This window comes from Coloeus monedula (assembly GCF_965178545.1).
Source record: "Coloeus monedula genome assembly, chromosome: 34".
NCBI classification, from domain to species: domain Eukaryota; kingdom Metazoa; phylum Chordata; class Aves; order Passeriformes; family Corvidae; genus Coloeus; species Coloeus monedula.
The window spans coordinates 1,084,590-1,107,963 of NC_138814.1; the positions used below are offsets into that span (position 1 = coordinate 1,084,590).

A 23,374-nucleotide genomic window follows, 5' to 3' on the forward strand; every position below is an offset into this window, starting at 1 on the left:
ATGCCCCCAAAACTGACCCAAACTGACCCCAAATGCCCCAAACTGACCTGAAATGTCCCCAAACTGCCCCATAATGACCCCAAAACTGACCCCAAATGCCCCATGACCCCAAACTGACCCCAAATGTCCCCAAAAGCCCCCAAAATGCCCCAAAATGCCCCATAATGACCCCAAAACTGACCCCAAATGCCCCATGACCCCAAACGGACCCCAAATGTCCCCAAACTGCCCCCAAATGACCCCAAAAGCCCCCAAAATGCCCCATAATGACCCCAAATGTCCCCAAACTGACCCCAAAATGCCCCAAACTGCCCCATAATGATCCCAAATATCCCAAAACGCCCCCAAATGCCCCAAACTGACCCCAAAACTGACCCCAAACTGACCCCAAACTGACCCCAAACTGACCCCAAAGTGACCCCTGAGGGGGTACCAGGAATGGCTGGGTGAGAGCCCAAAGTGACCCCAAAGTGGCCCCTAAAATGACCCCAAAACTGACCCTAAAACTGACCCCAAAGTGACCCTAAACTGACCCCAAAGTGACTCTAAAATGACCCAAAAACTGACCCCAAACTGACCCAAAACCTGACCCCAAAGCGACCCCAAAGTGACCCTAAAACTGACCCGAGTGACCCCAAACTGACCCTAAAACTGACCCCAAAGTGACCCTAAAATGACCCCAAAACTGACCCCAAACTGACCCCAAAGTGACCCCTGAGGGGGTACCAGGAATGGCTGGGTGAGAGCCCAAAGTGACCCCAAAGTGACCCCAAAACTGACCCCAAACTGACCCCCAACTGACCCCAAAACTGACCCCAAACTGACCCTAAAACTGACCTCAAAGTGACCCTAAAATGACCCAAAAACTGATCCCAAAATGACCCAAAACCTGGCCCCAAAGCGACCCCAAAGTGACCCTAAAACTGACCCGAGTGACCCCAAACTGACCCCAAAACTGACCCCAAAGTGACCCTAAAATGACCCAAAAAATGACCCCAAAGTGACCCCTGAGGGGGTACCGGGAACGGCTCGGTGAGAGCCCAAAGTGACCCCAAACTGACCCCAAACTGACCCCAAAACTGACCCCAGAGTGACCCCAAAGTGACCCCAAAGTGACCCCAAATGCCCCCAAACTGACCCCAAACTGACCCGAAATTCCCCCGAATGTCCCCAAATGCCCCCAAAACTGACCCAAACTGACCCCAAATGCCCCAAACTGACCCGAAATGTCCCCAAACTGCCCCATAATGACCCCAAAACTGACCACAAATGCCCCATAATGACCCCAAACTGACCCCAAATGTCCCCAAAAGCCCCCAAAATGCCCCAAAATGCCCCATAATGACCCCAAATGTCCCCAAACTGACCCCAAAATGCCCCAAACTGCCCCATAATGATCCCAAATATCCCAAAACGCCCCCAAATGCCCCAAACTGACCCCAAAACTGACCCCAAACTGACCCAAAATGTCCCAGAATGTCCCCAAAATACCCCAAACTGGCCCCAAAACTGACCCCAAATGCCCCAAACTGACCCCAAATGTCCCAAACTGACCCCAAACTGCCCCATAATGACCCCAAATGTCCCAAAATGCCCCCAAATGCTCCAAACTGACCCCAAAATGCCCCAAATGCCCCAAATGTCCCAAAATGCCCCAAACTGTCCCCAAACTGCCCCATAATGACCCCAAAAGCCCCCAAAATGCCCCAAAATGCCCCATAATGAGCCCATAATGACCCCAAATGTCCCCAAACTGACCCCAAAACTGACCCCAATCTGACCCAAAATGTCCCCAAAATGTCCCCAAACTGCCCCAAAACTGACCCCAAATGCCCCAAACTGACCCCAAATTGACCCCAAATGTCCCCAAATGTCCCAAACTGACCCCAAAATGCCCCAAACTGCCCCATAATGACCCCAAATGCCCCAAATGTCCCAAAATGCCCCAAACTGACCCCAAAATGCCCCAAATGCCCCAAATGTCCCAAAATGCCCCAAACTGTCCCCAAACTGCCCCATAATGACCCCAAAACTGACCCAAAATGTCCCAAAATGCCCCATAATGACCCCAAAATGCCCCAAATGTCCCAAACTGCCCCAAACTGCCCCATAATGACTCCAAATGTCCCAAAATGCCCCAAACTGCCCCATAATGACCCCAAATGTCCCAAAATGCCCCAAAATGCCCCAAATGCCCCAAATGTCCCAAAATGCCCCAAACTGTCCCCAAACTGCCCCATAATGACCCCCAAACTGACCCAAAATGTTCCCAAATGCCCCAAATGTCCCAAAATGCCCCAAACTGACCCCAAAATGCCCCAAAATGTCCCAAATGCCCCAAATGTCCCAAACTGACCCCAAAACTGACCCCAAATGCCCCAAACTGCCCCAAAATGCCCCAAACTGCCCCATAATGACCCCAAATGCCCCAAAATGCCCCAAACTGCCCCAAAATGCCCCAAACTGCCCCATAATGACCCCAAATGTCCCAAAATGCCCCAAACTGACCCCAAAATGCCCCAAACTGACCCCAAAATGCCCCAAACTGTCCCCAAATGCCCCAAATGTCCCAAACTGACCCCAAAATGCCCCAAAATGCCCCAAATGCCCCAAATGTCCCAAAATGCCCCAAACTGTCCCCAAACTGCCCCATAATGAGCCCAAATGTCCCAAACTGACCCCAAAATGCCCCAAAATGCCCCAAACTGACCCCAAAATGCCCCAAATGCCCCAAATGTCCCAAAATGCCCCAAACTGACCCCAAACTGCCCCATAATGAGCCCAAATGTCCCAAACTGACCCCAAAATGCCCCAAAATGCCCCAAACTGACCCCAAAATGCCCCAAATGCCCCAAATGTCCCAAAATGCTCCAAACTGACCCCAAAATGCCCCCCCAGAGCGGGACCTGGCCCGGGCCCCCCCCTCGGTGCCGCCGGCGCTGCTGCGCGACGTCCTCATGACCTTCTGCATGTTCCACTTCGACCTCGGTGCGGATTTGGGGCAATTTTGGGGCTTTTTGGGGCTTTTGGGATTTTTTGGGATTTTTTGGGGATTTTTTGGGATTTTTTTTGGATTTTTTGGGATTTTTTTGGGGATTTTTTTGGGGATTTTAGGGGGGATTTTCGGGGGGATTTTGGTGGAGCGCGACGTCCTCGTGACCTTCTGCATGTTCCACTTCGACCTCGGTGCGGATTTGGGGCAATTTTGGGGCTTTTTGGGGCTTTTTGGGGGTTTTGGGATTTTTTGGGATTTTTTTGGGATTTTTCGGGGATTTTTTGGGATTTTTTTGGGGATTTTTTGGGGGATTTTAGGGGGGATTTTCGGGGGGATTTTGGGGGAGCGCGACGTCCTCGTGACCTTCTGCATGTTCCACTTCGACCTCGGTGCGGATTTGGGGCAATTTTGGGGCTTTTTGGGGCTTTTTGGGGGTTTGGGGATTTTTTGGGATTTTTTTGGGATTTTTTTGGGGATTTTTTTGGGATTTTTTGGGATTTTTTTGGGGTTTTTTGGGGGATTTTAGGGGGGATTTTGGGGGGATTTTGGGGGAGCGCGACGTCCTCGTGACCTTCTGCATGTTCCACTTCGACCTCGGTGCGGATTTGGGGCAATTTTGGGGCTTTTTGGGGCTTTTTGGGGGTTTTGGGATTTTTTGGGATTTTTTTGGGATTTTTTTTGGATTTTTTGGGATTTTTTTGGGATTTTTTGGGGGATTTTCGGGGGGATTTTGGGGGAGCGCGACGTCCTCATGACCTTCTGCATGTTCCACTTCGACCTCGGTGCGGATTTGGGGCAATTTTGGGGCTTTTTGGGGCTTTTTGGGGGGGTTGGGATTTTTTGGGATTTTTTTGGGATTTTTTTGGGATTTTTTGGGATTTTTTTGGGGATTTTTTGGGGGATTTTCGGGGGGATTTTGGGGGAGCGCGACGTCCTCGTGACCTTCTGCATGTTCCACTTCGACCTCGGTGCGGATTTGGGGCAATTTTGGGGCTTTTTGGGGCTTTTTGGGGGTTTTGGGATTTTTTGGGATTTTTTTGGGATTTTTTTGGGGATTTTTTGGGGGTTTTTGGGGGGTTTGGAAGGGATTTTAGGGGCATTTTAGGGGGATTTTGGGGGATTTTAAGGGGGATTTGGGGGGATTTTAGGGGGAATTTTTGGGATTTTTGGGGTTTTTTTGGGACTTTTTTGGGGGAATTTGGAGGGATTTGGAAGGGATTTTTTGGGGGATTTTAGGGGGATTTTGGGGGAGCGCGACATCCTCGTGACCTTCTGCATGTTCCACTTCGACCTCGGTGCGGATTTGGGGCAATTTTGGGGCTTTTTGGGGCTTTTTGGGGGTTTTGGGATTTTTTGGGATTTTTTTTGGGATTTTTTGGGGATTTTTGGGGGATTTTTTTGGGATTTTTTGGGATTTTTTTGGGGATTTTTTTGGGGATTTTCGGGGGGATTTTGGGGGAGCGCGACGTCCTCGTGACCTTCTGCATGTTCCACTTCGACCTCGGTGCGGATTTGGGGCAATTTTGGGGCTTTTTGGGGTTTTTTTGGGATTTTTTGGGGGAATTTGGGGGATATGAGGGGATTTTAGGGGGAATTTGGGGGGATTTCGGGGCGATTTTGGGGGATTTTTGGGGGGGTTTTTTGGTTTTGGGGTCGGTTTTGGGGTGGTTTTGGGGTCTCCCCGGATTTGGGGTTGATTTTGGGGTGTTTTTGGGGTGTTTTGGGGTGTTTTTGGGGTTGATTTTGGGGTGTTTTTGGGGTCTCCCCGGATTTAGGGTTGATTTTGGGGTGGTTTTGGGGTGGTTTGGGATCTCTCCAGTTTGGGGTTGATTTTGGGGTGGTTTTGGGGTGGATTTTGGGGTCCCCCCCGTCTCAGGCCGGTTTTGGGGTGGATTTGGGGTTGATTTTGGGGTGTTTTTGGGGTGTTTTGGGGTCTTCTTGGATTTGGGGTTGATTTTGGGGTGATTTTGGGGTGGTTTTGGGGTCTCTCCGGTTTGGGGTTGATTTTGGGGTGTTTTTGGGGTGTTTTGGGGTTGACTTCGGGGTGTTTTTGGGGTGTTTTTGGGATCTCCCCGGATTTGGGGTTGATTTTGGGGTGATTTTGGGGTGGTTTTGGGGTCTCTCCGGTTTGGGGTTGATTTTGGGGTGTTTTTGGGGTGTTTTGGGGTTGACTTCGGGGTGGTTTTGGGGTGTTTTTGGGGTCTCCCCGGATTTGGGGTTGATTTTGGGGTGGTTTTGGGTGTTTTTGGGGTCTCTCCGGTTTGGGGTTGATTTTGGGGTGTTTTTGGGGTGTTTTGGGGTGTTTTTGGGGTTGATTTTGGGGTGGTTTTGGGGTCTCCCCGGATTTGGGGTTGATTTTGGGGTGTTTTTGGGGTGTTTTTGGGGTGTTTTGGGGTGTTTTTGGGGTTGATTTTGGGGTGTTTTTGGGGTGTTTTTGGGGTCCCCCCCCTCAGGCCAGTTTTTGGGGTCTCCCCGGATTTGGGGTGGATTTTGGGGTGTTTTGGGGTGTTTTTGGGGTCTCCCCGGATTTAGGGTTGATTTTGGGGTGGTTTTGGGGTGGTTTGGGATCTCTCCGGTTTGGGGTTGATTTTGGGGTGATTTTGGGGTGGATTTGGGGTCCCCCTTGTCTCAGGCCGGTTTTGGGGTGGATTTTGGGGTGGTTTTGGGGTCCCCCCGCACTCAGGCCAATTTGGGGGTTGATTTTGGGGTGTTTTTGGGGTGTTTTGGGGTCTTCTTGGATTTGGGGTTGATTTTGGGGTGGTTTTGGGTCTCCCCGGATGTGGGGTTGATTTTGGGGTTGATTTTGGGGTGGTTTTGGGGTGGTTTTGGGGTCTCTCCGGTTTGGGGTTGATTTTGGGGTGTTTTTGGGGTGTTTTTGGGGTGTTTTGGGGTCTCCCCGGATTTGGGGTGGATTTTGGGGTCCCCCCCCGTCTCAGGCCGGTTTTGGGGTGTTTTTGGGGTTGATTTTGGGGTGGTTTTGGGGTGTTTTGGGGTCTTCTTGGATTTGGGGTTGATTTTGGGGTGGTTTTGGGGTCTCCCCGGATGTGGGGTTGATTTTGGGGTTGATTTTGGGGTTGATTTTGGGGTGTTTTGCGTCTCTCCGGTTTGGGGTTGACTTCGGGGTGTTTTTGGGGTCTCCCCGGATTTGGGGTTGATTTTGGGGTGATTTTGGGGTGGTTTTGGGGTCTCCTTGGATTTGGGGTTGATTTTGGGGTGGTTTTGGGGTGTTTTTGGGGTCTCTCCGGTTTGGGGTTGATTTTGGGGTGTTTTTGGGGTGTTTTGGGGTTGATTTTGGGGTGTTTTTGGGGTGTTTTTGGGGTCTCCCCGGATGTGGGGTTGATTTTGGGGTTGATTTTGGGGTGATTTTGGGGTGGTTTTGGGGTCTCCCCGGTTTGGCGTTGATTTTGGGGTGTTTTTGGGGTGTTTTTGGGGTCTCCCCGGTTTGGCGTTGATTTTGGGGTGTTTTTGGGGTGTTTTTGGGGTCTCCCTGGATTTGGGGTTGATTTTGGGGTGTTTTTGGGGTGTTTTTGGGGTCTCCCCGGATTTGGGGTTGATTTTGGGGTGTTTTTGGGGTGTTTTGGGGTGTTTTTGGGGTGTTTTTGGGGTCTCCCCGGTTTGGCGTTGATTTTGGGGTGTTTTTGGGGTCTCCCCGGATTTGGCGTTGATTTGGGGGTTGATTTTGGGGTGTTTTTGGGGTGTTTTGGGGTCGCAGGCTACGTGCGGGGCATGGGCGAGCTGCTGGCCCTGTTGGCCACCGTCAGCCCCGACGAGGTGGAGGCGTTTTGGGGCTTCTGCAGCCTCATGGAGATGGTGGTGAGGGGGGGACCCCAAATTTGGGGAGGGGGGACCCCAAAATGTGGGGAGGGAACCCCAAAATGTGGGGGCGGGGGGGCCAAAATTTGGAGGCGGGACCCTGAAATTTGGGGGAGGGAGGAGCCCGAAATTTGGGGGGAGAACCGAATTTGGGGAGGGGGGGGACCCCAAATTTGGGGAGGGGACCGTGAAATTTGGGGGGGGGGCGGCCAAAATTTGGGGGGTGGGACCCCGAAATTTGGGGGAGGGACCCCAAATTTGGGGAGGGGGGGAACCCCAAAATGTGGGAGGGAACCCCAAAATTTGGGGGGAGAGTCAGATTTGGGGAGGAAACCCTGAAATTTGGGGGCGGGGGGGGCCGAAATTGGGGGAGGGGGCCCAAAATTTGGGGAGGGGGACCCTGAAATTTGGGGAGGGGGAGTCAAAATTTGGGGGGAGGGACCCCGAAATTTGGAGGCGGGACCCAGGAATTTGGGGAGGGGACCCCAAAATGTGGGGAGGGAACCCCAAAATGGGGGGGGGAGGGTGAAATTTGGGGAGGAAACCCCAAAATTTGGGGGCGGGGGGGCCAAAATTTGGAGGCGGGACCCTGAAATTTGGGGAGGGGGGACCCCAAAATTTAGGAAGGAACCCCAAAATTTGGGGGGACCCAGGAATTTGGGGGCGGGGGGGCCCGAAATTTGGGGGGGACATCCCAAATTTGGGGAAGGGGGGACCCTGAAATTTGGGGAGGGACCCCAAAATTTGGGGAGGGGACCCTGAAATTTTGGGGGCGAGGGGCCAAAATTTGGGGAGGGAGGACCCCAAAATTTGGGGGAGAAACCCAAAATTTGGGGGGGGAGCCAAAATTTGGGGGGTTGGGCCCCGAAATTTGGGGGGAGGGGAGGAAAAAATCGAGCCCCAAAAAGGCCCCAAAAGGGGAATTTTTGGGGCGGATTTGGGGGGTTTGGGGATTTTTGGGGGGAATTTGGGGGTTTTTGGGGTTTTTTGGGGGGATTTTGGGGGGTTTGGGGGGATTTTTGGGGGGGGTTGGGTTTTTTTGGGGGGGAATTTTGGGGTTTTGGGGGTTTTTTGGGGGGTTTTGGGGGGTTTGGTTTTTTTGGGGGGAGTTGGGTTTTTTGGGGGGTTTTTGGGTGTTTTTGGGGTTTTTTTGGGGGGGGTTGGGTTTTTTGGGGTTTTTTTGGGGGATTTTGGAGTTTTGGGAGTTCGGGTTTTTTGGGGGATTTTTTTTGGGTTTTTTTGGGGGGTTGGGGGTTTTTTGGGGAGATTTGGGGGTTTTTGAGGGGTTTGGGAGTTTGGTATTTTAGGGGTTTTTTGGGGGGGTTGGGGTTTTTGGGGGGATTTTGGGTTTTTTGGGGGGATTTTTTGGGGTTGTTTTGGGGGGATTTGGGGTTTTTGGGGGGGGGATTTTGGGGTTTTTTGGGGTTTTGGGAGTTGGGTTTTTTTTGGGGGGGTTGGGGATTTTGGGGGCTTTTAGGGTTTTTGGGGGGGGTTGGGGTATTTTGGGGGTACTTTGGGTTTTTCTGGGGGGATTTTGGGTTTTTTGGGGGGGGTTGGGGATTTTTTGGGTTTGTTTTGGGAGGGATTTTGGGGGTTTTTTGGGAGGGATTTTGGGGGTTTTTTGGGGGGGATTTTGGGGGTTTTTTGGTTTTTTGGGGGGGATTTTGGGGTTTTCTGGGAGGTTTTTTGGGGGGGGTTGGGGTTTTTGGGGGGATTTTGGGTTTTTCTGGGGGGATTTTGGGTTTTTGGGGGGGATTTTGGGTTTTTTGGGGGGGATTTTGGGGTTTGTTTTTTGGGGGGGACTTTGGGTTTTTGGGGGGAGTTTTTGGGGGGGTTGGGGTTTTTTGGGGGGATTTTGGGTTTTTTGGGGGGGGATTTTGGGGTTTTTTGGGGGGGGGTTTGAGGGGATTTTGGGTTTTTTTGGGGGGAGGATTTTGGGGTTTTTTTTGGTTTTTGGGGGGGATTTGGGGGCTTTTTGGGAGTTTTTTTTGGGGGGGTTGGGGTTTTTGGGGGGATTTTGGGTTTTTTGGGGGGATTTTTTGGGGTTGTTTTGGGGGGATTTGGGTTTTTTTGGGGGGGGATTTTGGGTTTTTTTGGGTTTTTTTGGGGGGGGTTGCGGTTTTCTGGGAGGTTTTTGGGGTTTTTTGGGGTTTTGGGAGTTGGGGTTTTTTTGGGGTTCTTTTTGGGGGGGTTTAGGGTTTTTGGGGGGGTTGGGGGCTTTCTGGGGGGGTTTTGGTTTTTTTGGGGTTGGGATTTTGGGGTTTTTTCGGAGTTTTTTTGAGGGGATTTTGGGTTTTTCTGGGGGGATTTTGTGTGTTTTTTTTGGGGGGGGTTGGGTTTTTTTGGTTTTTTGGGGGGGATTTTGGGGTTTTTTGGGAGTTTTTTTGGGGGGGGTTGGGATTTTTTGGGCGGGGGGATTTTGGGGTTTTTTGGGGGGGATTTTGCTTTTTTTTGGGGTGGGGTTGGGGTTTTTTTGGGGTTTTTTGGGGGGATTTTGGGGTTTTTTTTGGGAGGGGGTTTGGGGTTTTTTTGGGTTTTTTGGGGGGGATTTTGGGTTTTTTGGGGGTTGGGATTTTGGGGTTTTTTGGGAGTTTTTTTGAGGGGATTTTGGGTTTTTCTGGGGGGATTTTGGGTGTTTTTTGGGGGGGGTTGGTTTTTTTTGGTTTTTTGGGGGGGATTTTGGGGTTTTTTGGGGGGATTTTGGGTTTTTCTGGGGGGATTTTGGTTTTTTTGGAGGGGAGGGTTGGGATTTTTTTTGGTTTTTTGGGGGGGATTTTGGGGTTTTTTGGGAGTTTTTTTGGGGGGGTTGGGATTTTTTTGGGGGGGATTTTGGGGTTTTTTGGGGGGGATTTTGCTTTTTTTGGGGTGGGGTTGGGGTTTTTTTGGGGTTTTTTGGGGGGATTTTGGGGGTTTTTTTGGGAGGAGGTTTGGGGTTTTTTTTTGTTTTTTGGGGGGGATTTTGGGGTTTTCTGGGAGGTTTTTTTTGGGGAGATTTGGGGGTTTTGGGGGGATTTTGGGTTTTTTGGGGGGGGATTTTGGGGTTTTTTTTGGTTTTTTTTGGGGGGGGTTGCGGTTTTCTGGGAGGTTTTTGGGGGGGATTTTGGGAGGGGTTGGGGTTTTTTGGGGGGGATTTTGGGGTTTTTTGGGGTTTTGGGAGTTGGGGTTTTTTTGGGGTTCTTTTTGGGGGGGTTTAGGGTTTTTGGGGGGGTTGGGGGCTTTCTGGGGGGGTTTTGGTTTTTTTGGGGTTGGGATTTTGGGGTTTTTTCGGAGTTTTTTTGAGGGGATTTTGGGTTTTTCTGGGGGGATTTTGGGTGTTTTTGGGGGGGGGTTGGTTTTTTTTGGTTTTTTGGGGGGGATTTTGGGGTTTTTTGGGAGTTTTTTGGGGGATTTTGGGTTTTTTGGGGGGATTTTGGGTTTTTTGGAGGGGAGGGTTGGGGTTTTTTTTGTTTTTTGGGGGGGGATTTTGGGTTTTTTTGGGAGTTTTTTTGAGGGGATTTTGGGTTTTTCTGGGGGGATTTTGGGTGTTTTTTTTGGGGGGAGGGTTGGAATTTTTTTGGGGTTTTTTGGGGGGATTTTGGGGTTTTTTTTGGGAGGGGGTTTGGGGTTTTTTTGCGTTTTTTTGGGGGGGATTTTGGGTTTTTTGGGAGTTTTTTTGAGGGGATTTTGGGTTTTTCTGGGGGGATTTTGGGTGTTTTTTTTGGGGGGGGTTGGTTTTTTTTGGGGTTTTTGGGGGGGATTTTGGGGTTTTTTGGGAGTTTTTTTGGGGGGGGTTGGGATTTTTTTGGGGGCGAATTTTGGGTTTTTCTGGGGGGATTTTGCTTTTTTTGGGGTGGGGTTGGGGTTTTTTTGGGTTTTTTGGGGGTTGGGATTTTGGGGTTTTTTGGGAGTTTTTTTGAGGGGATTTTGGGTTTTTCTGGGGGGATTTTGGGTGTTTTTTGGGGGGGGTTGGTTTTTTTTGGTTTTTTGGGGGGGATTTTGGGGTTTTTTGGGAGTTTTTTGGGGGGGTTGGGGTTTTTTGGGGGGATTTTGGGTTTTTTGGGGGGGATTTTGGTTTTTTTGGAGGGAGGGTTGGGATTTTTTGGGGGTTTTTGGGGGGATTTTGGGGTTTTTTGGGAGTTTTTTTGGGGGGAGTTGGGATTTTTTGGGCGGGGGGATTTTGGGGTTTTTTGGGGGGGATTTTGCTTTTTTTTGGGGTGGGGTTGGGGTTTTTTTGGGGTTTTTTGGGGGGATTTTGGGGTTTTTTTTGGGAGGGGGTTTGGGGTTTTTTTGGGTATTTTGGGGGGGATTTTGGGTTTTTGGGGGGTTGGGATTTTGGGGTTTTTTGGGAGTTTTTTTGAGGGGATTTTGGGTTTTTTTGGGGGGATATTGGGGTTTTTTGGGAGTTTTTTTGGGGGGGGTTGGGATTTTTTTGGGGGCGGATTTTGGGGTTTTCTGGGGATTTTGCTTTTTTTGGGGTGGGGTTGGGGTTTTTTTGGGGTTTTTTGGGGGGATTTGGGGGTTTTTTGGCGGGGAGTTTGGGGTTTTTTCTGGTTTTTTTGGGGGGGGGGATTTTGGGTTTTTTGGGGGTTGGGATTTTGCTTTTTTTTGGGGGGGGATTTTGAGGATTTTCTGGGGGGATTTTTGGTTTTTTTGGGGGAGTTTTTTTTGTAGCCCCTCCCCCACCCCCTGGCAGGGAGCGAATTTCGGGCCGGGCCCGGAGGGGCTGAAGAGGCAACTGGGCCAACTGGGGCAACTGGTGCGGGTGGTGAACCCCAGCGTGAGCGAGCTGCTGGGTGGGTACCCCAAAAATGGGGCGAGAACCCCCAAAAAAGGGGAAATCCCCCCAAAAAAAGGGAAAAATCCCGAAAAAAAAGGGGAGAAATGGCGAAAAAAAAGGGGAAATCCTGGAAAAAAAGGGGAAATCCCCCCAAAAAAGGGAAAATCCCCCCCAGAAAAAGGGGGGGGGAATCCCCGAAAAAAGGCGGAAAATCCCCCCCAAAAAAGGGAGGAAATGTCCAAAAATAGGGAAAATCCCCAAAAAGGGGGAAAATCCCCCCCCAAAAAGGGGAAAATCCCCAAACAAGGGGGGAAAATCCCCCCAAAAAAGGGAAAAATGTCCAAAAATAGGGAAAATCCCAAAAAAGGGAAAATCCCCCCCAAAAAAGGGGAAAATCCCCAAAACAAGGGGGGAAAATCCCCCCAAAAAAGGAAAAATCCCCCCAAAAAAGGGAGGAAATGTCCAAAAATAGGGAAAATCCCAAAGAAAGGGAAAATCCCCACAAAAAAGGGGAAAATCCCCAAAAAAGGGAAAATCTCCCCCAAAAAGGGAGGAAATGTCCAAAAAAGGGGAAAATCCCAAAAAAGGGGAAAATCCCCCCCCAAAAAAGGGGAAAATCCCCCCCCAAAAAAGGGAGGAAATGTCCAAAAAAGGGGAAAATCCCAAAAAAGGGGAAAATCCCCCCCCAAAAAAGGGGAAAATCCCCCCCCAAAAAAGGGAGGAAATGTCCAAAAAAAGGGAAAATCCCAAAAAAAGGGGGAAATCCCCAAAACAAGGGGAAAATCCCCCCCAAAAAGGGGAGAAAATGTCCAAAAATAGGGAAAATCCCAAAAAAGGGGAAAATCCCCCCCCCAAAAAGGTGGAAAATCCCCCCCAAAAAAGGGAAAATCCCCCCCAAAAAAGGTGGAAAATTTCCCCCTCCCAAGAAGGGGGAAATGTCCAAAAATAGGGAAAATCCCCCCAAAAAAGGGGGAATCTCCCAAAAAAGGAGGGGAAATCCCCGAAAAAAAAGGGAAAATCCCCCCCAAAAAGGGAGGAAATGTCCAAAAATAGGGAAAATCCCAAAAAAGGGGAAAATCCCGGAAAAAAGGGGTGGGAAATCCCCCCCCCCCAAAAGGGAAAATGTCCAAAAATAGGGAAAATCCCAAAAAAGGGGGAAAATCCCCAAAAAAGGGGGGAAAATCCCCCCCCAAAAGATGGAAAATTCCCCCCAAAAAGGGAAAATGTCCAAAAATAGGGAAAATCGCCCCAAAAAAGGGAAAATCCCAAAAAGGGGAAAATCCCCCAAAAAAGGGAAAATCCCCCCCAAAAAGGGGGGGGAAACCTCAAAAATGGGGAAAAAAACCCCAAAAATGGGGGGAAATGCTCAAAAATGGGGAAAACCCCAAAAAACGGGGAAAACCCCCAAAAAATGGGGGGGAAAAAAATCAAAATGGAGGAAAAAAACCCCAAAAATGGGGGGGAAAAATCTCCTCAAAAATAGGGGAAAAAACCACAAAAAATGGGGGGAAATCGTCAAAAATGGGGAAAAACCCCAAAATCGTGTCCTGGGGAGGTCGGGGACCCCAAAAATGGGGGGAAAACCCCAAAAATGGGGGAAAACCCCAAAAATGGGGGGAAAAAACCCTCGAAAATGGGGGAAAAAAACCCCAAAAATGGAAAAAAGCCAAAAAAATGGGGGGAAAATGGTCAAAAATGGGGGGAAAAAAACCAAAATCGTGTCCGGGGGGGGGTCGGGCACCCCAAAATCGTGTCCGGGCGGATTTAGGGACCTCAAAATTGGGGAGAAAAACCCCAAAAAAGGGAAAAAACCCCAAAAAACGGGGGGGAAATGCCCTCAAAAATAGGAAACAAATCCCCCAAAAATGGGGGGAAATGGTCAAAAATGGGGAAAAACCCCCAAAATTGTGTCCGGGGAGAGGTCGGGCACCCCAAAATCGTGTCCGGGGGGATTTAGGGACCCCAAAAATGGTGGAAAAAACCCCAAAATGGGGGGGAAAACCCCAAAATAGGGAAAAAAAATCCCCAAAAAATCGGGGGGGAAAACCCCCAAAAATGGGAAAAAGCCCAAAAAATGGGGGGGAAATGGTCAAAAATGGGGGAAAAAACCCAAAATCGTGTCCGAGCGGATTTAGGGACCCCAAAAATGGGGAGAAAAGCCCCAAAAAAGGAAAAAAAAAACAAAAAACGGGGAAAAAAGTCCCCTCAAAAATAGGAAAAAAAACCCCCAAAAAATGGGGGAAATGGTCAAAAATGGGTAAAATACCCCAAAATCGTGTCCGGGGAGAGGTCGGGCACCCCAAAATCGTGTCCGAGCGGATTTAGGGACCCCAAAAATGGTGGAAAAAACCCCAAAATGGGGGAAAAAAAAACCAAACCAAAAATGGGGGAAAAAAACCTCAAAAAATGGGGAGAAAATCCCCCAAAAAAGGGAAAATGGTCAAAAATGGGGAAAAAGCCCCAAAATCATGTCCGGGGGGGGGTCGGGCACCCCAAAATCGTGTCCGAGCGGATTTAGGGACCCCAAAAATGGGGAGAAAAGCCCCAAAAAAGGGAAAAAAACCCCAAAAAACGGGGAAAAAAGTCCCCTCAAAAATAGGAAAAAAAACCCCAAAAAATGGGGGAAATGGTCAAAAATGGGTAAAATACCCCAAAATGGTGTCCGGGGAGAGGTCGGGCACCCCAAAATCGTGTCCGAGGGGATTTAGGGACCCCAAAAATGGTGGAAAAAACCCCAAAAAAGGGGGGAAAAAAACCCCAAAAATCGGGGGAAAACCCTCAAAAAATGGGGGAAAATCCCCCCAAAAAAGGGGAAAATGGCCAAAAATGGGGAAAACCCCCCAAAATGGTGTCCGTGCCCCCCTGAGTGCCCCCCCTGTGCCCCCCAGAGCTGCGCGGGCCCCGCAGGAGCTGCTCCCAGTGGCTCCAGTTCCGCTTCCAGCGGCAACTGGGAATGGAGGGGACGCGGCGCCTCTGGGAGGTACCGGGGCCGTTTTGGGGAGATTTTGGGGCATTTTGGGGCGTTTTGGGGCGTTTTGGGGCATTTTGGGGGCATTTGGGGGGGATTTAGGGAGATTTGGGGCGATTTTGGGGCATTTTTGGGGAGATTTTGGGGCATTTTGGGGCATTTTTGGGGGCATTTGGGGGGATTTTGGGGAGATCTGGGGCATTTTTTGGGCATTTTAGGGCATTTTGGGGGGATTTGGGGAATTTTGGGGCATTTTGGGGGAGATTTGGGGAAATTTCGGGCATTTTTGGGGCATTTTTGGGGGGGATTTGGGGAATTTTGGGGCGATTTTGGGGGAGATTTGGGACATTTTTGGGGCGTTTTTGGGGCATTTTTGGGGAGATTTTGGGAATTTTGGGGGCATTTTTGGGGAATTTTGGGACTTTTTTGGGGGGATTTGGGGAGATTTGGGGCATTTTGGGGGTATTTTTGGGGAATTTTGGGGCGGTTTTGGGGGATTTGGGGAGATTTGGGGCATTTTTGGGGCGCTTTTGGGGCATTTTTGGGGAGGTTTGGGGAATTTTTTGGCGTTTTTGGGGCATTTTTGGGCATTTTTTGGGCGTTTTTGGGGCATTTTTGGGGGGGATTTGGGGAATTTTGGGGCGATTTTGGGGCATTTGGGGGAGATTTGGGACATTTTTGGGGCGTTTTTGGGGCATTTTTGGGGAGATTTGGGGAATTTTGGGGGCATTTTTGGGGAATTTTGGGACTTTTTTTGGGGGATTTGGGGAGATTTGGGGCATTTTGGGGGTATTTTTGGGGAATTTTGGGGCGTTTTTGGGGGATTTGGGGAGATTTGGGGCATTTTTGGGGCGCTTTTGGGGCATTTTTGGGGAGGTTTGGGGAATTTTTGGGCGTTTTGGGGCATTTTTTGGGCGTTTTTGGGGCATTTTTGGGGAGATTTGGGGAATTTTGGGGCGATTTTGGGGCATTTTTGGGGAGATTTGGGGCATTTTGGGGGTATTTTTGGGGAATTTTGGGGCGTTTTTGGGGGATTTGGGGGGGATTTGGGGAGATTTGGGGCATTTTTGGGGCGCTTTTGGGGCATTTTTGGGGAGGTTTGGGGCGATTTTGGGGGCATTTTGGGGGCATTTTTGGGGAATTTTGGGGCATTTTTTTCGGGGATTTGGGGCGCTTTTGGGGCATTTTTGGGGAGATTTGGGGAATTTGGGGGCGGTTTTGGGGCATTTGGGGGGGATTTGGGGAATTTTGGGGCAATTTTGGGGGGAATTTTGGGGCATTTTTGGGGCGTTTTTGGGGCAATCTTGGGGCATTTGGGGGGGATTTGGGGAATTTTGGGGCATTTTTGCGGCGTTTTGGGGCATTTTGGGGGCAGTTTGGGGACATTTCGGGACATTTTGGGGAGATTTGGGACATTTTGGGGCATTTTGGGGAGATTTTGGGGAATTTGGGGGGCATTTTTGGGGCATTTTTTGGGCATTTTGGGGGGGGATTTGGGACATTTTGGGGCATTTTGGGGGAGATTTGGGGAATTTTGGGGCGGTTTTGGGGCATTTGGGGGCATTTTGGGAACATTTTGGGGACATTTTAGGGACATTTTGGGGACCTTTGGGGGTTTTTGGGGACATGGGGGGGGGGGGGACATTGTGGGGGATGGGCAGGGCCACTGAGGGTGTCCCCAGGGTGTCCCCAAGGTGTCCCCAGGGTGTCCCAGGGTGTCCCAGGATGTCCCCAAGGTGTCCCCAGGGTGTCCCAGGGTGTCCCCAGGGTGTCCCCAAGGTGTCCCCAAGATGTCCCAGGGTGTCCCCAGGGTGTCCCCAGGGTGTCCCAAGGTGTCCCCAGGGTGTCCCAGGATGTCCCCAGGGTGTCCCCAGGGTGTCCCAGGGTGTCCCAGGATGTCCCAAGGTGTCCCCAGGGTGTCCCAGGATGTCCCAGGGTGTCCCCAGGGTGTCCCCAGGGTGTCCCAGGATGTCCCCAGGGTGTCCCCAAGGTGTCCCAAGGTGTCCCCAGGGTGTCCCAGGGTGTCCCAGGATGTCCCAGGGTGTCCCAGGGTGTCCCCAGGGTGTCCCCAGGATGTCCCCAGGGTGTCCCCAAGGTGTCCCAAGGTGTCCCCAGGGTGTCCCAGGGTGTCCCCAGGGTGTCCCAGGATGTCCCCAGGGTGTCCCCAAGGTGTCCCAAGGTGTCCCAGGGTGTCCCCAGGGTGTCCCAGGGTGTCCCCAAGGTGTCCCAAGGTGTCCCAGGGTGTCCCCAGGATGTCCCAGGGTGTCCCCAGGGTGTCCCCAGGGTGTCCCAGGGTGTCCCAGGGTGTCCCCAAGGTGTCCCAGGGTGTCCCCAGGGTGTCCCCAGGATGTCCCCAGGGTGTCCCCAAGGTGTCCCAGGGTGTCCCCAGGGTGTCCCAGGATGTCCCAAGGTGTCCCCAGGGTGTCCCAGGGTGTCCCAGGGTGTCCCAAGGTGTCCCCAGGCTGTCCCCAGGGTGTCCCAGGGTGTCCCAGGGTGTCCCCAAGCTGTCCCCAGGGTGTCCCCAAGGTGTCCCAGGGTGTCCCAGGGTGTCCCCAGGGTGTCCCCAGGATGTCCCAAGGTGTCCCCAGGGTGTCCCAGGGTGTCCCCAGGGTGTCCCCAGGGTGTCCCCAAGGTGTCCCCCTGTCCCAGGTGCTCTGGACGGGGCTGCCGTGCCCCAATTTCCTCCTGCTCGTCACCTGCGCCCTCCTGGAGCTGCTCGGGGCCAGCGCCGGGGCCAGCAGCGACAGCGACAGCGACGGGGGCGACTCGGACAGCGACGGGGGCGAGCGGGACACGGTGGGGACAGGGCTGGGGACAGCGGGAGGGGGACACCGGGAAGGGGACACCGGGATGGGGACAGCGGGATGGGGACACCGGGATGGGGACACCGGGATGGGGGTGGGGACAGGGCTGGGGACAGCGGGATTGGGGTGGGGACACCGGGATTGGGGTGGGGACACCGGGATGGGGACACCGGGATGGGGACACCGGGATTGGGGTGGGGACACCGGGAAGGGGGTGGGGACAGGGCTGGGGACACCGGGGACAAGGTGGGGACACTGGAATGGGGTGGGGACAGTCTGGGGACACCGGGAGGGGGACACTGGGGTGGGGTTGGGGACACTGGGGACACCCTGGGGTGGGTTTGGGGTGAATTGGGCTGGATTTGGGGTGCTGGGCTGGGTTTGGGGTGAATTGGGCTGGATTTGGGGTGAATTGGGCTGGGTTTGGGGTGAATTGGGCTGGGTTTGGGGTGAATTGGGCTGGATTTGGGGTGAATTGGGCTGGGTTTGGGGTGAATTGGGCTGGGTTTGGGGTGAGTTGGGCTGGGTTTGGGGTGAATTGGGCTGGGTTTGGGGTGAATTGGGCTGGGTTTGGGGTGCTGGGCTGGGTTTGGGGTGAATTGGGCTGGGTTTGGGGTGAATTGGGCTGGGTTTGGGGTGAGTTGGGCTGGGTTTGGGGTGAATTGGGCTGGGTTTGGGGAGAATTGGGCTGGATTTGGGGTGCTGGGCTGGGTTTGGGGTGAATTGGGCTGGATTTGGGGTGAATTGGGCTGGGTTTGGGGTGAATTGGGATGGATTTGGGGTGAATTGGGCTGGATTTGGGGTGAATTGGGCTGGGTTTGGGGTGCTGGGCTGGATTTGGGGTGAATTGGGCTGGATTTGGGGTGCTGGGCTGGGTTTGGGGTGCTGGGCTGGATTTGGGGTGAATTGGGCTGGGTTTGGGGTGAATTGGGCTGGATTTGGGGTGAATTGGGCTGGGTTTGGGGTGCTGGGCTGGATTTGGGGTGAATTGGGCTGGGTTTGGGGTGAATTGGGCTGGGTTTGGGGTGAATTGGGCTGGGTTTGGGGTGAATTGGGCTGGATTTGGGGTGCTGGGCTGGGTTTGGGGTGAATTGGGCTGGATTTGGGGTGAATTGGGCTGGGTTTGGGGTGCTGGGCTGGGTTTGGGGTGAATTGGGCTGGGTTTGGGGAGAATTGGGCTGGGTTTGGGGAGAATTGGGCTGGATTTGGGGTGAATTGGGCTGGATTTGGGGTGAATTGGGCTGGGTTTGGGGTGCTGGGCTGGGTTTGGGGTGAATTGGGCTGGATTTGGGGTGAATTGGGCTGGATTTGGGGTGCTGGGCTGGATTTGGGGTGAATTGGGCTGGATTTGGGGTGAATTGGGCTGGATTTGGGGTGAATTGGGCTGGGTTTGGGGTGAATTGGGCTGGATTTGGGGTGAATTGGGCTGGGTTTGGGGTGAATTGGGCTGGATTTGGGGTGAATTGGGCTGGGTTTGGGGTGCTGGGCTGGGTTTGGGGTGAATTGGGCTGGGTTTGGGGTGAATTGGGTTGGATTAGGGGTGAATTGGGCTGGATTTGGGGTGCTGGGCTGGGTTTGGGGTGAATTGGGCTGGGTTTGGGGTGAATTGGGCTGGGTTTGGGGTGAATTGGGCTGGGTTTGGGGTGCTGGGCTGGGTTTGGGGTGAATTGGGCTGGATTTGGGGTGAATTGGGCTGGGTTTGGGGTGCTGGGCTGGATTTGGGGTGAATTGGGCTGGATTTGGGGTGCTGGGCTGGGTTTGGGGTGCTGGGCTGGATTTGGGGTGAATTGGGCTGGGTTTGGGGTGAATTGGGCTGGGTTTGGGGTGAATTGGGCTGGGTTTGGGGTGAATTGGGCTGGATTTGGGGTGCTGGGCTGGATTTGGGGTGAATTGGGCTGGATTTGGGGTGAATTGGGCTGGGTTTGGGGTGAATTGGGCTGGGTTTGGGGTGCTGGGCTGGATTTGGGGTGAATTGGGCTGGATTTGGGGTGCTGGGCTGGATTTGGGGTGAATTGGGCTGGGTTTGGGGTGCTGGGCTGGGTTTGGGGTGAATTGGGCTGGATTTGGGGTGAATTGGGCTGGATTTGGGGTGAATTGGGCTGGGTTTGGGGTGAATTGGGCTGGGTTTGGGGTGAATTGGGCTGGATTTGGGGTGAATTGGGCTGGATTTGGGGTGCTGGGATGGATTTGGGGTGAATTGGGCTGGATTTGGGGTGAATTGGGCTGGGTTTGGGGTGAATTGGGCTGGATTTGGGGTGAATTGGGCTGGGTTTGGGGTGAATTGGGCTGGATTTGGGGTGCTGGGATGGATTTGGGGTGAATTGGGCTGGATTTGGGGTGCCCCATCCCCAGATTTTCGCTGCGGGGCCGGCGCTGGACGTGGGGGAGGTGCTGAGCAGGGCCGAGGGCCTCTTCCTGCAGCTGGCGGCCAGCACGGTCCGAGCCCCGAGTGACCCCGGAGTGACCCTGAGTGACCCTGAGTGACCCCTGAGTGACCCCCGAGTGACCCCAAAGTGACCCCGAGTGACCCCTGAGTGACCCTGAGTGACCCCGAGTGACCCCGGAGTGACCCCGAGTGACCCCTGAGTGACCCTGAGTGACCGCGAGTGACCCAGACTGACCCCGACTAACCCTGAGTGACCCCAGACTGACCCCAGAGTCACCCCGTGACCCCAAACTGACCCCAAGGGACCCAAACTGACCCCAACTGACCCCAGAATGACCCCGAGTGACCCTGAGTGACCCCACAGTGACCCCCGAGTGACTCCACAGTGACCCTGAGTGACCCCAAACTGACCCCAACTGACCCAAACTGACCCCAACTGACCCGAGTGACCCCGAGTGACCCCACAGTGACCCCGAGTGACCCTAAACTGACCCTGAGTGACCCAAACTGACCCCAGAGTGACCCCGAGTGACCCCCGAGTGACCCTGATTGACCCCGGAGTGACCCCAAGTGACCCCGAGTGACCCCAGAGTGACTCCGAACTGACCCCGAGTGACCCCTGAGTGACCCCTGAGTGACCCAAACTGACCCTGAGTGACCCCAAGTGACCCCGGAGTGACCCCTGAGTGACACTCAGTGACCCCAAACTGACCCCGAGTGACCCTGAGTGACCCCACAGTGACCCCGAGTGACCCTAAACTGACCCCAGAGTGACCCCGAGTGACCCGAGTGACCCCCGAGTGACCCTGATTGACCCCGGAGTGACCCCAAGTGACCCCAGAGTGACCCCTGAGTGACCCAAACTGACCCTGAGTGACCCCGAGTGACCCCTGAGTGACCCCAAACTGACCCCGAGTGACCCCAAGTGACCCCAGAGTGACCCTGAGTGACCCCGAGTGACCCCAAAGTGACCCCGAGTGACCCCTGAGTGACCCTGAGTGACCCCGAGTGACCCCGGAGTGACCCCGAGTGACCCCTGAGTGACCCCTGAGTGACCCAAACTGACCCCGAGTGACCCCAAGTGACCCCGAGTGACCCCAGAGTGACTCCTGAGTGACACTCAGTGACCCCAAACTGACCCCGAGTGACCCCGAGTGACCCCAAAGTGACCCCAAGTGACCCAAACTGACCCCACCTGACCCCAGAGTGACCCCAAGTGACCCCAAGTGACCCTGAGTGACCCCACAGTGACCCTGAGTGACCCCAAGTGACCCCGACTGACCCCAGAATGATCCCGAGTGACCCTGAGTGACCCCAGAGTGATCCCGAGTGACCCTGAGTGACCCCAAACTGACCCCAACTGACCCAAACTGACCCCAACTGACCCCAGAGTGACCCCGAGTGACCCCACAGTGACCCCGAGTGACCCTAAACTGACCCTGAGTGACCCAAACTGACCCCAGAGTGACCCCGAGTGACCCGAGTGACCCCCGAGTGACCCTGATTGACCCCGGAGTGACCCCAAGTGACCCCGAGTGACCCCAGAGTGACCCCGACTAACCCTGAGTGACCCCAGAGTGACCCCGTGACCCCAAACTGACCCCAAGTGACCCAAACTGACCCCAACTGACCCCAGAGTGACCCCGAGTGACCCCAAGTGACCCTGAGTGACCCCAGAATGACCCCGAGTGACCCCCGAGTGACCCCTGAGTGACCCTGAGTGACCCCTGAGTGACCCAAACTGACCCCGAGTGACCCCAAACTGACCCCGAGTGACCCCGAGTGACCCCAAAGTGACCCCAAGTGACCCAAACTGACCCCACCTGACCCCAGAGTGACCCCAAGTGACCCTGAGTGACCCCACAGTGACCCTGAGTGACCCCAAGTGACCCCGACTGACCCCAGAATGATCCCGAGTGACCCTGAGTGACCCCAGAGTGATCCCGAGTGACCCTGAGTGACCCAAACTGACCCAAACTGACCCCAGAGTGACCCTGAGTGACCCCACAGTGACCCCGAGTGACCCTAAACTGACCCTGAGTGACCCAAACTGACCCCGAGTGACCCCTGAGTGACCCCTGAGTGACCCCGAGTGACCCCAAACTGACCCCGAGTGACCCCTGAGTGACCCCGAGTGACCCCTGAGTGACCCTGAGTGACCCCTGAGTGACCCCGAACTGACCCCGAGTGACCCCAGGGTGACCCAGAGTGACCCCGAGTGACCCCAGAGTGACCCCGAGTGACCCCCGAGTGACCCCGAGTGACCCCTGAGTGACCCCGAGTGACCCCGAGTGACCCCTGAGTGACCCCAGAGTGACCCCAGAGTGACCCCGAGTGACCCCGAGTGACCCCTGAGTGACCCCTGCCCGTTTCCCCCCCAGGATCTCCCCCCGGCCCTTCAGGAGCTGCTGGGATTGGGGGGGCCCCCCCCGGGACCCCCCGAGGCCTCCCCGTGAGGGACCCCCGGACTGGGAGCCCAAACTGGGACTGGGAGCCCAAACTGGGAGCCCAAACTGGGACTGGGAGCCCAAACTGGGAGCCCAAACTGGGACTGGGAGCCCAAACTGGGAGCCCAAACTGGGACTGGGAGCCCAAACTGGGAGCCCAAACTGGGACTGGGAGCTCAAACTGGGAGCCCAAACTGGGACTGGGAGCCCAAACTGGGAGCCCAAACTGGGCCTGGGAGCCCAAACTGGGAGCCCAAACTGGGCCTGGGAGCCCAAACTGGGAGCCCAAACTGGGAGCCCAAACTGGGACTGGGAGCCCAAACTGGGAGCCCAAACTGGGACTGGGAGCTCAAACTGGGAGCCCAAACTGGGCCTGGGAGCCCAAACTGGGAGCTCAAACTGGGAGCCCAAACTGGGCCTGGGAGCCCAAACTGGGAGCCCAAACTGGGAGCCCAAACTGGGACTGGGAGCCCAAACTGGGACTGGGAGCCCAAACTGGGAGCCCAAACTGGGAGCCCAAACTGGGAGCCCAAACTGGGCCTGGGAGCCCAAACTGGGAGCCCAAACTGGGACTGGGAGCCCAAACTGGGAGCCCAAACTGGGAGCCCAAACTGGGACTGGGAGCCCAAACTGGGAGCCCAAACTGGGACTGGGAGCCCAAACTGGGAGCCCAAACTGGGACTGGGAGCCCAAACTGGGAGCCCAAACTGGGAGCCCAAACTGGGACTGGGAGCCCAAACTGGGAGCCCAAACTGGGAGCCCAAACTGGGACTGGGAGCCCAAACTGGGAGCCCAAACTGGGAGCCCAAACTGCCCCTCCCCCCCCACCCCCACTGGATTAAAGTTTTTGGAAGCCCTGGGGGAGTTTTGGGGTTTTTTGGGGTTTTTGGGGGGGTTTGGGGTGTGCCCCCCCCAGTACGGGCATGCCCAGACCAGTATGAGAGCCCCCAGACCAGTATGGAAAGTCCCGACCAGTACAGAGACCCTGAAACCAGTATGAGAGCCCCCAAACCAGTACAGAGACCCCAAACCAGTATGGCCACAGCCAGACCAGTACAGAGACCCATAAACCAGTATGGAAACTCTCAGACCAGTATGGGCAGCCTAAACCAGTACAGAGACCCCAAACCAGTACGGAAACCCTTAAACCAGTATAGAAACACCCAAACCAGTATAGAAACACCTAAACCAGTATAGAAACACCT

The 23,374-nt window shown here is 53.8% G+C and overlaps 1 protein-coding gene across 6 annotated transcripts in view; it reads left to right on the forward strand.

Annotated features, from left to right (window-relative positions):
* The window catches only part of LOC309583924 (TBC1 domain family member 17-like), a 43,879-nt gene extending 20,852 nt beyond the window's left edge, over positions 1-23,027 (forward strand). For 2 of the 6 annotated variants that reach the window (XM_082299800.1, XM_082299799.1), the window contains 6 exons: positions 2,899-2,988; positions 11,481-11,580; positions 14,453-14,544; positions 17,182-17,328; positions 19,689-19,772; positions 22,104-23,027. In XM_082299800.1, coding sequence (XP_082155926.1) covers positions 2,899-2,988; positions 11,481-11,580; positions 14,453-14,544; positions 17,182-17,328; positions 19,689-19,772; positions 22,104-23,011 — 1,421 coding nt within the window. In that variant the 3' untranslated portion in view covers positions 23,012-23,027. Of the gene's footprint in view, positions 1-2,898; positions 2,989-6,707; positions 6,809-11,480; positions 11,581-14,452; positions 14,545-17,181; positions 17,329-19,688; positions 19,773-22,103 lie in introns of all 6 variants that reach the window. The other 4 variants (XM_082299802.1, XM_082299803.1, XM_082299804.1 and 1 more) reach the window with 4 other exon arrangements.
* The last annotated feature ends 347 nt before the right edge of the window (positions 23,028-23,374 follow it).